The 13545-nt window shown below is 41.7% G+C and overlaps 1 protein-coding gene across 1 annotated transcript in view; it reads right to left on the bottom strand.

The window, feature by feature from the left end:
* Positions 1-13545, bottom strand: part of LOC100944162 (transmembrane protein 132D-like) — a 561473-nt gene that overhangs the window by 241112 nt on the left and 306816 nt on the right. The window contains exon 3 of the mRNA XM_003802605.3: positions 5135-5281. Coding sequence (XP_003802653.1) covers positions 5135-5281 — 147 coding nt within the window. The remainder of the gene's footprint in view (positions 1-5134; positions 5282-13545) is intronic.

Genomic DNA, 13545 nt, shown 5'->3' with positions numbered 1-13545 from the left:
TATTACCGGTGACGGCTTCTTCTCCCTGCGGTCTTCATCTATCTTTTATGATACAATTGCTTATTTTGGATCTGAGAATATTGACCAGGTTCTAAAAGCTCTAGATCATGCAGGAAGTTCTCTTTATCTAGTCATTTTTTTAAGGTTTCCCAAGGTTCTTTCTAGGAGTGATATTTTCACATGTCCATGAGTTTTCCTCCTGATGGGGCAGCCCATTGCAAGAAGTCTTTCCCCATCCAGTGGTTTAGCCTACCAGGGCCACCAATGCAGGAAGGACACCTTGCTGGCTGTGACATGTTCAGACCTACATATTACCTATATTAGGATATTGCCCTGATTATTTTAATGCCTATTATCTCCACTCACATTCCAGGTCCCCTTCCTTTTTACAAAAGGCACACCTGAGTGTGGCTAGCTTTGTATCCTCCTTCAAACTCTGTACTTTAACAAATATTTCTTTAAGTTTCTACCCCATACACAATAACTTTCTAGTATCATGCTAATGTGAGTTTCCCCACCCTTTTTATGTTACTGCACATTTCTATGGGAGCCTGGTAGAGTGAAGGAGACAGCGAGGTAATATTCTTTCTTCATCTTCCTATTGGAATCCTACACATTTATTCTTTATAAATTGCTCACTAGAGGATTCTCCTCTTCTTTCACCCACCCAGGCTGCTCTTCTTTCTTTAGAGCAAACATTGAATCTGAACTGGGTACATTGACTCTGATAATGTTTCCAACTTTCCCTTAAAGTCTAGTGTAGTGTGATTAAGTTCTTATCTAAGCGGTGCAAAAGCAAGAATTTGGATTGGCAGGATTTTCTAGGAATGTGACTTAAGAAGAGTTGACCCAGCTAAAAAGACCCTTTCCTGTCACTTTTCTTTTTCCTGCAATGCTGATGCAATGACTGGCACTCCTGCAGCCATCTTACTCTATGAGGATGTAAGCTGGGCATTAGCAATGGTGTTGAAGAAAGATAGGAGCCTGAAACCCTAGAGATACAGAGAGATACCATGCCAGCCCTGGCTAGCCTGCTTCATGGCTTCTATCATGTGAGAGAGAATACACTTCTATATTATTTAAGATATTCACATTTGCTTTAAAAAAAAATTAAACAACCATACCTAATCCTAACAAATATAGTTTGATATTGAAGCTATCTTATCCTAATCTTCAGTATACTTTCCTGATTTTAATCACATCTGTTTACACTTGAAATGTCAATTATCTTTTATTTATAGCAACTCATGTTATTACTTAAAACCCATTTGTTTTAAAATAAAATATGCTACCTACAATAAATATGTATAAAATCAGTATTATGAACAGGTGATAATATGTAAAAGAGATTAAATTCCAGTGACGTACTCTCATCTGCCTATAGTCTATTAGCATGCTAGCCCCTAGAAGAGACGGACATGTCTTCAATACACTTTTTCCCTCTTTTGGACCCACATTTGCAAAGATAGGATCTAAGTCCTGCTGGAGAACAGAAATACATGTAAGTTTCTGTCATTTAAGTTTATTTAATCTCCTTTCTATGTACCACCTAAAGCCATCTACACATCAACTGTGGTAAGATCTGGGAAACACTGATGTAGAGGGCTGCAAGGCAAAGCAAATATATCGCTTTTGCTACATATTTATCTAAGTTGCATAGTACTATAATAAGCAAGCTTCTGAAAATGCAAAATGGCTCTTGACAGACAAAGCATGATTAGTGATTCCATTTCTGTTCTGTAATATTTGCTGGCCGTGCTTAGTCAAAACAGATCTGATAGCTGCAATCACATTCACACATTAATACTGTCCTGGTAAGATCCTCAGCAACCAAACTTCTTCACACAAGGAAGGATGTATTTCAGCTTCGATAAGAGATCTTCACTCATTCCTGCTCAGTTCATTGCAAGCACAAAAGGGTCTCCTTAATCCATAAAATTACACCTGTCACAGTGACTTAACTTCATTAACGCGGCCTCCCGATCCATGGTAAATTTTTAGCAATACAAAAATCTATGACTCTGTAGCTAATTAAGACAGAGTCTTTTTCATGGTGATGATCAGATTCTGACTTTTAAGAATAACTGAAAAACATTCAAGGAGAGTAGGAGGATGTGTGTATAAAGCAAAACAGCTTCTAAAGCAAAACCTACTAACGCTGTTAAAACATCCACTCTAGGCCGGGCACAGTGGCTCACATCTATAATCCCTAGCACTCTGGGAGGCAGAAGCAGGTGAATTGCTTGAGGTCAAGAGTTCAAGAGCAGCCTCAGCAAGAGTGAGACCCCATCTCTACTAACAACAGAAAAACGAACTGAGCATTGCAACAGGCGCCTGTAGTCCCAGTATTGGAAAGGATCACTAAGTCCAGGAGGAGTTGGAGGTTGCTGTGAGCTATGATGAAGCCATGATAGTCTACCCAGGGCAATCAGGGCAATGGAATAAGACTCAGTTTAAAAACAAAACAAAACTGCTCTATAACACATTTACCAATTATCCTTGGGGAAAATAAATCTCATCCAGTCCATCACTATCTGAAATAACGGAGCATGATTTTTCTTTATAATTCCCCAAAGACAGAGTACAATGAAACACTTTGAAGTGAGGATAAAGCTGACCATATTAATGAATATATCATATTCAAAACCTCTCTAATTGAATAGTTTCTGTTAAATAGGTAACACATGCACACGGTAAAAAATAATCAAACGCCAATGGTTCACTCTAAAAAGTGATTTGCGTTCAGCCTTCTCCCCTAGCTTCCCATCTCTCTCCAGTAGGAATCCCAGGTGCCAGTCTCTTGTGTAGTCTTGTTGGGACATCGTTCACTCAGAACAGTATCATAGAATACCCTTCTCTTGGGCTTCCCCAAAGGGAGTTTCATTATGCATGCTGTAATGCACTTTACTTTTTGAACAAGTGTATCAGGAATCCTTCAGTACATGTACATAGAGATTTGTATTACTATCCACGTACAGTAATTAAGATAGGATCTAATTCTAGAACTCATTAAACAAATCTTTACCGAGAGTTCACATGGACCAGATGCTGCTGTAAGGGCTGAGAACACAGCTGCAGACAGGACCGGATTTGCAGACTAAAATGCTTCCATTTCAGAGTTTCCTCATTAAGTAAAGCCTCCCTAGCTGTAGTGTAAAATCTCTGCCTCGATGACACATATGTGTCTAAACCTCAACCCTCTACATGCATAGAGATGCATCTGCATACCAACACCACACATCTATGTTCTATATACACACACCACATGTGTGTATGTGCATGTGTATATACACTTTTTTCCCTCTTTCAGACCCACAGTAGTAAACAGAAAGCTGGAATCAGAATCCGCAAAGATAAGGAATATTCTGGTATAGAATGGCAGTAGGATAGCAGGACTTACAAAGGAATAACTTTTAATATTCCAGTCCATGTACCTGTTTCTTAAAGAATATACTGACACAAATGAAAGAAAAACAAACTGCAAGCACCATGTATTTGATGTTTGCATGACTCCAGACGTGCCGAATCTCTTGAAGCCCTTGGAGCCGTAAAAAGGCAACTTTGACAAGAAGGCGCTACCCTGGTCAGTTTTATGCATCCTCTCCATGCACAAGATGAACTGAACTAATTCTTAGTCATAAGTTTAAAAATAAACATCAAATGTTTTATAACGGCTCAAATTCCTTTGCATTTTGTAGGTAACACTACAGGTGTTGTTATAGGTAGCACAACAACAACTACTACTAATCTGTGAAAGTAGAAAAACACACACAAAAATAAAAACGCATTGGTTGAGATTCTGCTTATCCTCTTCCGGTAAAGAATGAACTTATCCATCTGCCCATGTTTCTATCATTCTACCCATTCATTTGTCCGTGTGCCCATCTGCTCATTTTTCCTAACTTCCGCTAGGGACAGAACCCAAAATAAACCTTTCATCAAGTCACATACCAGCCCAGACGTATCTGAACGGGTGCGTATTTGCGAGTTCATCACGTTAATCAGTGCGGCACACACTATCACTACATAAAGACCTAGGGCAGGGCTCAAGCACAGGTTTTCTTTATTTTCCTTTCATCTGCTGTACAAGCAAATCTTCAAGGAAATAATCTGCAAACACTGGTGAGTTGGTTACGGAAGGAAGAGCGGGAAGAACATAAACGAGAGCTGCTGAGGACCAAAGTTCTCAAACACCAACGTTGAGCACCGGAGCACAGATGGGAACCCAAAGCAGATCGTTTCCAGGTCGATTTCAAATGCTCCTTGTTAATGAGCCAAACACGATTGTAATAGTTTTCAACTGAAACTCACGACCTATCAGAATGAATAATAAAAACATGTATACTTTCCAAACCTGGAGCTATAAGGTTTAAAAATGCACTCCAAAAATAACGTGTCACATATCTGAATGTGTCCTTCAATTACTATTCACGTTTTCAGTAATATAAAGAGCAAAAAGCAACCTAAAAGGGACAAAACTATGTGACCAGACTAGGAATTCTCCAGAGCCACAAACGAGATTTCAGGGAAGTGTCATAACACAAGAACTACTGAGTTGCCAAGTCTCTCTTTGTCCAGCTGTGAATTGATTGTTTCTAATTTGGTGGCTATCTGAGCCAGATTCGAGTTTTAATTTCTCCCTAGAGTGACTCACAATTCCTTGCAATTCCACAGCCGGCGGTTCACTGTACTGTCAGAAAGCATCTGCAAGACAATCGCATGCGTTGCATTCAAATCTACAGAGTAAATGAGGAATGCTTGCCTGTTGCAAAGACAGCTAAATGAGCTAGTGTTTAATATTTGCAAAATGGCCAAGAGACAGCCAGACTTCCAGTTCATCTCGTCATACAGATTAGGAAAAGGTCATGGTGGAGCAGAACATCCCTCGTGGATAAATTCTATCTGCAGGGAGCAGTCCTGGAAGGTGGCATGGAGCTGTGTTGTGGTTTTAAGTGGCTCCACTGTGAGTAATAACCCGCCTTCCCAAAGAAAGATTCCATCCATGTCACCTGGAGGCACCAATAACACAGAGGACAAATGCAAACCTCCGCAGAAATGGTTGTGAGCAAATCTAGGAAAAACGAGGCCACACTTGCAGCTGATCTGAATCTATTAAAGCCCGGCTGGGACTCACCTGTTTTCCGAGCCAGCTGATTTCTTCTGACAAATGATGACAGCTGGTGCGTACTTCCCAGTGTGATCCCTGCTCTCCCTGACGTCCCAAATGGAAGGGCTGCTGGCTCGCACACCGATGATGCTCACGCCTTTCTTCACCTTTGCCCTGGGGGAGACAAAGTGTAGTCTGAGTCAGCTCTGGGGACGGTTCTGGGAACACCGTGAACTGAATTGCACATGGTCGCCTTGCAGGTGTGAGCTCATGCATGAGACGATCTGAACACACATTTGCAATCACCTTCCAATCTATCTGCCCTAATGTTTTTTAGTCATTCCTACCTATAAACAAAGGAGTTAGTTATAGTAGACTGACAGCAAGCCAACACTAGTATCATTGTGCCAGCTTATTCCTTCAGGCAAAACCAAACCAAAACAAAAATCCACCTGAAAACCCTGAGACTGGTAAAACTAAAACACGAAAAAGTAAACTTTAGAGTAAGGATGTATATTCATTGTCCACCTGCTATGTGCCAGGCACCGACGGACATTTTTTCTCTGTGATCTGATTTTCCAGCCATGTTCCAAGTTCCAAATGGGGAAGCAGAGACTCAGGTTGGAAAACGATCCCGGCCCCCCAGAGAATGAAGGCGCTAAGATTTTCACAGGTTGCTGCTTTCTCCTCTGCGCCCATTGTCACCAGGATCACCCTACTCTCCATCTTCATCATCATCACCATCACTAACACGTATTGATTACTTATCAGGAAGCAGACACTCTGCTAGATGTGTTATGATTTTATCTCCTTTAATTCAGACGAATGGCTCACGAGGTCAGGACCATTTTAATTTTGACTGAGCAGATTTGAAGTGGCTCCCAGCCGAGATGCAGGCAGGATGTGCTCGGTGCTTCTTGCATCAAGTGAAACGTTCCAGTGTTAAGCTGATTGATCTGATTCTATTTACTATCCCTGTTCCTCGACGCTGGCCAGTTCCTGCCATCTTATCTAACATTTATTCAAACATTTACAAAAGCACATTTTCTAAAAAGCGAGTACGCTTCCCATCACACACACACCCACACACACATATGACACCTCCATTTCATTCACGAGCGGGATACATGATAGGCCCAGAGGCTTTTCTTCAAGGTATCAGTGGCTTTGCTCCTTGCAGAAAGCCGGCTCTGTGAGGAAGAAAGAAGCATGGTGGAACCGGTTTTCTCATATGACCTCACTTTACTTTAAGAAATTTCCAGTGAAAAGCACACTTGTGATGGAAAGTAGGTGGTAAAAGGACAAGACTATAAATTCGAACAGTTTGATGTACAAACTAGTCTAGCTGCTTGAAAAAAATTCATGTTTCTGGTTGTATTTTCTCATCTTAGTTCCTTCCAGGAAAATAGAAAACAGAGCACTTTGCTGGTTTTGGCCAGAAGGTGATGGTGGGGATGCTCAGCTGGGGTTACACACCCCAGGTTTGTAATTGTTGTGCCTGTAGAAACTTGCAAGGAAGGCAATGGCTGCAGAGTCCACACTCTAGCAACGCTCACTGTTATTATCACAGGAGGGGGCAAGACTACCTCCTGTCCTCAGCAACAAGGGCTGCAGGGAAGACAACACTCTTAGGCCCAGAGCTTGGAATAAAAGGACATGCCTGTCCCTCACACCTGAGCACGCTATCTCCCAAGGACACAACTTTAAAGCCTGTCTTCCTTAGGAAGCCCTTCTTGCAAAGGAATCCGGGAACTTGCATTCTGGAAAGGTTCTCCCCATTCTATGCTGAGGGGAGCTCACAGAGCCTAAACCTACGCAAACTCCTGAACACCTGCTTTCCTTCTGGGAGTCTGGAATTTTGGCATATGCTAGGCAGAGGGTGTCCATGTGAGGCCAGACCCCAGTTACAGCCCAAACTCCTAGGCTTAGGTGAACATCCTTAGTAGACTCGCTGGGACAGACTGTGGGGAGCTTGTGTCTGGTTCCCTCCCCCACGTGCCCTTTCCCTTTGTGCTCTTTTGCTGTGTTAATTTAGCATTGATCATGATCATGACCATGCTCTGAGTGCTGTGAGTCTGCCCAGCAACTGGTGGCATGTTGGGGTGGTCCCAGCACACATACCCATCTCACTAGTCCGCAAAGAGAGAAGGGATATATTTGTAGGGTTGACCTGGGTACAACAATTAGCATTTTTAGAAAGCTATTATCATGTATAACAATTCTTTCTATGGGAAAAAAAATAACATGTCTTGTGCTTTAAATAATCATTGTGCAAGCAAACATTTTGAGTGCAGTCATTTATAAATTGGGAATTACATGTGCAGGCCAAAAGCCACCTGACCTTCAAGATACCCTGAGGAAACAGGCACATTGTTAGGACTCCTACCTCGCAGAAACTCAATTACATTGCAGGCAAGCAAGGTGTGGTGGTGGAAGATGGTACAATCGGCGTGGACAGCTGCTGTTATGCTAACACGCATTCTAAAGGCTGCCCCAATTACTGTGCACGGGAATTTTATTGAATCAACTTTGCTTTAATAAACAGGTCATCCACCTGGCTTTGGCAACCTTTTCATTACATAAGCAATATCAGCATACAGGCCTTTTCTAATATATAATGGACGTACGTTGTTCTGAAATTTTATTCACAGGTAGGTGACTTGGAATTCCAATGATGTTTCTCCAAAGAATTATTTTCAAGTTTGTAAGAAAGGACACAGTTGCTTATTTAATTTATGAAGTATCCAGTATTTGTTGCTCATAATTCTACTATGGCTACATGAGGTTTGAATTTATGTAGCATTATGTCTGTGAAAAACACTTCCACAGGTTAGTATAGGACACTGGGAATTGTCCTTCATAGACATAGAATATTTTTGTAAGAGAAGACACATTTCTAGGGCTTGTTTCAGATGTTCTAAAGTGCAGTAGTGACACCAGCTCAGAAGATATCTTTGCCGGGGGTGTGAGTGTTGAAGATGAGTGTGTGCAAGAAACCGGCTAGTGATTCCTCAGAGACGCATCAGTGGTATTTAATGAGCACGGCTTGTGTTAGGCTAATAATTTTGAAACACCGATCTCAGACCTGTAAGTGGCAGCGTTTTGAAACCATTAAGGTAGCTGAACACACGCCGCTTGGCTCCACTGGGTCTGAACCAAATGCTAATTTCTTTCTTTGTTTATGACAGCGGAGTTACTTACATTCATTAATGGAAGTTTTATAACCTACTTTGTGGCTCCATAAATACGGGTTATCCTGACAGCCTCATTATGCAGAGATAAACATAGCCCTTGATTTCTGAAGATACTCTGCTAGAGATTTATACTTAGTGATTTATCTACCATGGTGACGGGGAAAGCTGTCATTTACCCCATAGTCTGCACATACACTGTACACAGAACCCTCCTCGGCTAAGGGTATACTGTATTTTTAAAACATAACTCAGCTATATGTGCAATGTGTGTATATATGTAGAAAAATATATAATATAAGCCTATAATCATATACGCATATATTATATAATACACATAGTCTGCACATCATATATAACATACACAAACACATACGCTCTTCCAAGTACAGTATCCAGTAATATAATCAAAACAGTGAACAACCGGGGTAAAGAATTATGCACGACTGTTGTTTGTACTCCACAAACTCAGTCTCACCCTGATTTTGCTTCTGTGACACACATGGATACATGTGGATACAGGACCTACTCTAGTCCAGCTGAGAGCTGGCTCACACATGCTCTCTCTCAGCAAAGGAAAAAAGTTGGAGGCAGTGTTTCAGCTCTGGTGTTACTGTCTATTGGTTCCTTAAGACACTTAGTGATGTTGAATCTGGTTCCCAGCCTGTCCTTGAGCCCATGAAATTGTCCCCATCCTCCTATTCACTTTCTCTTTCTGTAACAAGCCAGAGTTGGTCATTATCATTTACATAATAAAGGGAGGCTAAGCTGCTGTGACAAAATCCCTAAGAGCTAGTGACTTCGTGAACAAGGAATTGTACTACTTTCTCCAGTGGAAGTTAATTGCTGCCTCTGTTCCACTCAGTCATTCAGGGATCAAGGCTGAAAGGGGCTTTACTGCTTCCAACCTGAAGTTGCTCTGTGCTGATGAGCATCGCAGCCAACAGGAAGAGGGAAGAACAGAGCAGCAAAGCCAGGGCTTTCCTATTAGGCGAGTGAGGTGGGTGTTGCTCACCCAAAGCCTCTGAGCTACCACTGGAGAGAGCCCACTCTCAGAGCCACATCTGGCTGCAAGAGCTGTGGGTGCCAGGAAACCGGCCTTTGCCTGAGTAGCCATATCCCACCCTAACTCTACCACCCTGCACAGAGAGAGGTGGGGTTTTGTGGATGGTTCCATCTGTACCACAACCACCAAGGACTTCAACAGATGGAAGCTGATGGCCTCTTGAAGACCACAAATTTGAGTTAACCTCTCCAGATCACTGTACAGAGACACTTTGACTGATAACAAAATTGCTCCAAAGAGAAGTTCCCTACTATCACTGAAAAGACTTTTAGTTTGCAACCTTAATGTAGGCGTATTTATTCATGAATTTTACCCTCAGATGACTGAACTAATACAAATGTATACCACAAAACAGGCACACAAGTAGAAATCAAAATCGATGAGGTAAAATAAAGTGGGATAAAGAAAAGAGGAATTTCGGTGTTTTTCTTGTGAGATTTCTATAAGATTTGTGTGTGCACATATACGTTTTGTCAGAAAAGCGGTAAGGGAGAAAAAGCAGAGGAGAGAGAAAGAGAGGGAGAGAGGAGGGGAAGATGGAGGCGAGAGAGAGGTTTTGCTAAAAGTTCATTACTTTATAGAGTTTAAAGCTAGCGAAGAGAAGCTTGGATTGTGCATCAGTATCAGCTACATGCCTATAATGAATAAACGAGTGTTGAAAAATACAGGGTGCTCCCAAGTTTGTAACACACAGGGAAAATGAACAAAATCATATTATATTTTATATTTTTAATATTTATATATGTCAACATATAGAGAAATACTTTGCAAACTTTTATAGTGACTTTTTAAAAAAAATAAACATATAGTTAGCTATAATTTCTCATTTCCCCTACGTACTTGTATGTATTACATGTACACAGGGTACACTTTGGGATACCCTAGATTGTTGGCCAAACAGATGTTAGCAGGCTAATCTGCTTAATCAATAACCCACTGTAGGATCATAGAGAATTTAAAAAGGGAAGATAGGAAGAGATTTTAACTTCTGAACTACTTTTCTTGGTTCCAAGAGGAAAAGACTTGCTTCTCCCCTGGACATTCAAATTGGCACAGTTTCCCCATGCCTGGTCTCTTAGTAAATCAAATCCTGGAGAAATCTAACATCTCCATTTTGGAGCCCTTCATGAGGCTAAATCTATGGAAAAGTATTTAGCGTCTGGTCACCAAAAGGTGCCAGCCCTCACACAGCTTGTAGATTTGGGGATGGCATCCCTCTCCATTCATTAATGGAAACACGAATTTACCAACTGGTCCAAAGTCAAACAAAAATCCTTTTGGGTAACAGCAAAGCTCCTTTGAATTTTTCCCTCCTTAGACATTTTCTCTTATTAATTATGGCAAGCAATAAACTCCACTTTCTTACACGTAGTAGGTATATGAACGTATTTTGCAATCACTCTTTGTTTCTAATTTCTGGTTGACCGAAAAAAAAATTATGATAATACTAATTTCCACTAAATCCATGTTATACAGCATACATTTAATAATACTGTGTTTATATTAAGAACCACATTCAGCCCCATCTGACATGGTCTCTCTCGCTCTCTCAGAATATCTTCTCGTACGCCACCTGCCCTTCTCGTGATGATGCCAGATGAGGAAATGTCTGCATGATGGGATGGCGTGAGGAGAACAGCACAGACATTGGGACGTGGTGTTAGGCTACTACTGACCTTCTGAGGCTGCATCAAGAGAGACTCATCTGCTCCAGGTGGTCCCGGACCATCCAGTCCTGAAGATGTCAGTGGCTGGATGGCAGAAGCAGATGATATTGATTACTAGCAGGTGAGTGTCCCACACAGAAGGGTGGTGTATAGAAGACAAAGGGATGATTCACATCCCAGGCAGGGTGGAGTGAGATGTCATCATACTACTCAGAACGGCATGAAATTTAAAACTTATGAATCATTTCTCTAATTGCCCATTTAGTGATTTTGGACCTTGATCTCAGTGGACCAAGGACAGTTGAAACCTTGGAACTGAAAAACCTCGGAACTGAAAAACCTCGGGTAAGAAGGGATGACTGTTTATCACAGATCATCCTTATCTCTTTCTCTACCAGCTATAGAGACCAATAAAATAGCTTGAAGCCAGAGATAGGCTGGCCACCTGCCAACTCAGGAGACCCCAGGGAGGAGAAATGCCAAAGCCACAGGGCAAGTGATGTGTGATGTCAGGTCTCTGGTCAGGCCTGCTGCCTGCTTTGGGACACTCTTCTTTCTCCTGGGGCACAGAGTCATCCACCTCTTCATCCTACTAAACCTGGCCTGTGGGCTTTCTCTGACAGCACAGACAGGTGCTCAATGACGTTTTCAAAGCCATCTGAGAGCTAACTGCTTTCTGCACACAATCTTTAGTATTTCCAAGCACCCATTTTTCCTCCTGACTCTCAGTGCATGAGAAGCATCCACAGGACCGTTCTCTCCTGCAGACACTAATTCAGGAGAGACATGTGCTTGGTAGACACAGCACCGAAGAGATTACCTACCTGCTAGGCACTGAGCCAGCAGGACGCCCACAGGAAGCAGCGGTTAGAAGCTTTAGAGTGAACGAGCCTGGCCCCACCAATAAAAACATGCATAAGTAAATAAATAAACCTTGGCCATAAAGGACAGAAGCAGGTAATTAGTAATCAAAGTGAGTAAATCAAACCTGCCTCTTTGTTCATTCATTGATCCATTCAACAAATACTTCCACATTCCCACTTCTTCTCCACAGTATGAGAAATGCAGTTAAGAAGAAAACAGACACGTCTCGTGACAGAGCTAGCATGCTGGTGGGTGAGACAGAACACACAAATGGGCATACACATGAATTATGTTGATAAGTTCTATGAAGAAGCAAAGCCAGGTGAGAGGACGAAGGCCCGTGGACAGAGTAGCCATCTTCCAGTGACTTACCTTATTTTATTACCTGTATTCCTGACAAATGGTGAAGCTGGCAATCCAAACATATGGGCAGGCAGGAGGGGAACGCGCACATAGATAGATGTCTTCCTAAATGTAATTTGCCCTTCTCCTTGTATACGAGCCCCATCATAAAGATAAACCCTCCTTGTTCCTACTGAAGACAGACTGCTACCCAACAGTCAAGGATGCTATTTAACTATTTTACAGATTCTTATGGGAGAACATGGTTTATGGTTTTGCAGGAACTGTTATGACTCTGTGAAAATAGGCTTTCTCATTTGGAATAACAAAACCTTGATACAGACAGCATCACTCAACTCAGCCGCCCAGAAATGGATGCGTAAATTGGAAGGGACCCACATTAGCCCATTACCATATTTCTAGAAAGACAGGCCCAACTGTTTGCCTCATTGATACTGAACCAATAAATGACAGCAAACTCTGAAGTGCCCACGTGTCCGTGATTAGAATGGGGCAGCTTCATTCTTTATGTTATTAAATATTCCCGGGTGGCCTCCTCAAATAAGCCAACAGACATGCAAATGTAGAGCCCTGCTCCTAACTGGACATATGAGCTCTGAGCAATGTCCCATCCTTAGCATGACATCTCGTGGAAAATGGTCTTTTAGCTGCCATTATTATTATTACTATTATTGCTCTTAGAAATAATGAATGTCTCTTTATGTGTGCATCTAAACATAGAAAAGGTACTAAAAAAATACAGAGTTACGATCTTATGGGACTGCTGTTGTATTTGCAGTAGAAACCTGAATGCCTCTTTATTTTAATAAATTTCCACCCTCTTTATATCTCATCCATATAACAATGGCCAACCAAAGATTGGCAGATTTTTCTAAACCAAAAATTTAAAAATTGAATAAACACAACCCTTACATTCCGAGAGATAGTATATACAGACTCAAAGTTCAAGTCAGCCTTAGAGGTTCCAAATTTAGCCAGGTCTGTTCCCAGCACAGCCAGCAGGACAAATATTTGCAGACAAGCAGTGTGGGGACCCTTCCCCACCACCCAGTGTTTGAGGACACCCGTCTCGCTTCCATGTTCCCAGGGGTAGCGCAGTTCACAAGGGTTGGGGACCCAGATGTGTCTGCTTTTCTGAGTTTGGAAAAAGACCTAATTTTATTGTCTGCCAAGAGCTCAACCCTCTAATTTCATGACAACACAGAATAGAACCGTACTGCTATTTGCTCCAGCCTTCCTGGTTACCCATATTTTAGAGGAATTGCTTAAATATACTTCTTTAATTAA

The sequence above is a fragment of the Otolemur garnettii genome, unplaced genomic scaffold (genome assembly GCF_000181295.1).
Source record: "Otolemur garnettii isolate 467f Iridium unplaced genomic scaffold, OtoGar3 scaffold00250, whole genome shotgun sequence".
Taxonomy (NCBI): Eukaryota; Metazoa; Chordata; class Mammalia; order Primates; family Galagidae; genus Otolemur; species Otolemur garnettii.
Note: the sequence above shows the minus strand (reverse complement) of the source record. Positions and strands in the feature narration are given on the sequence as shown.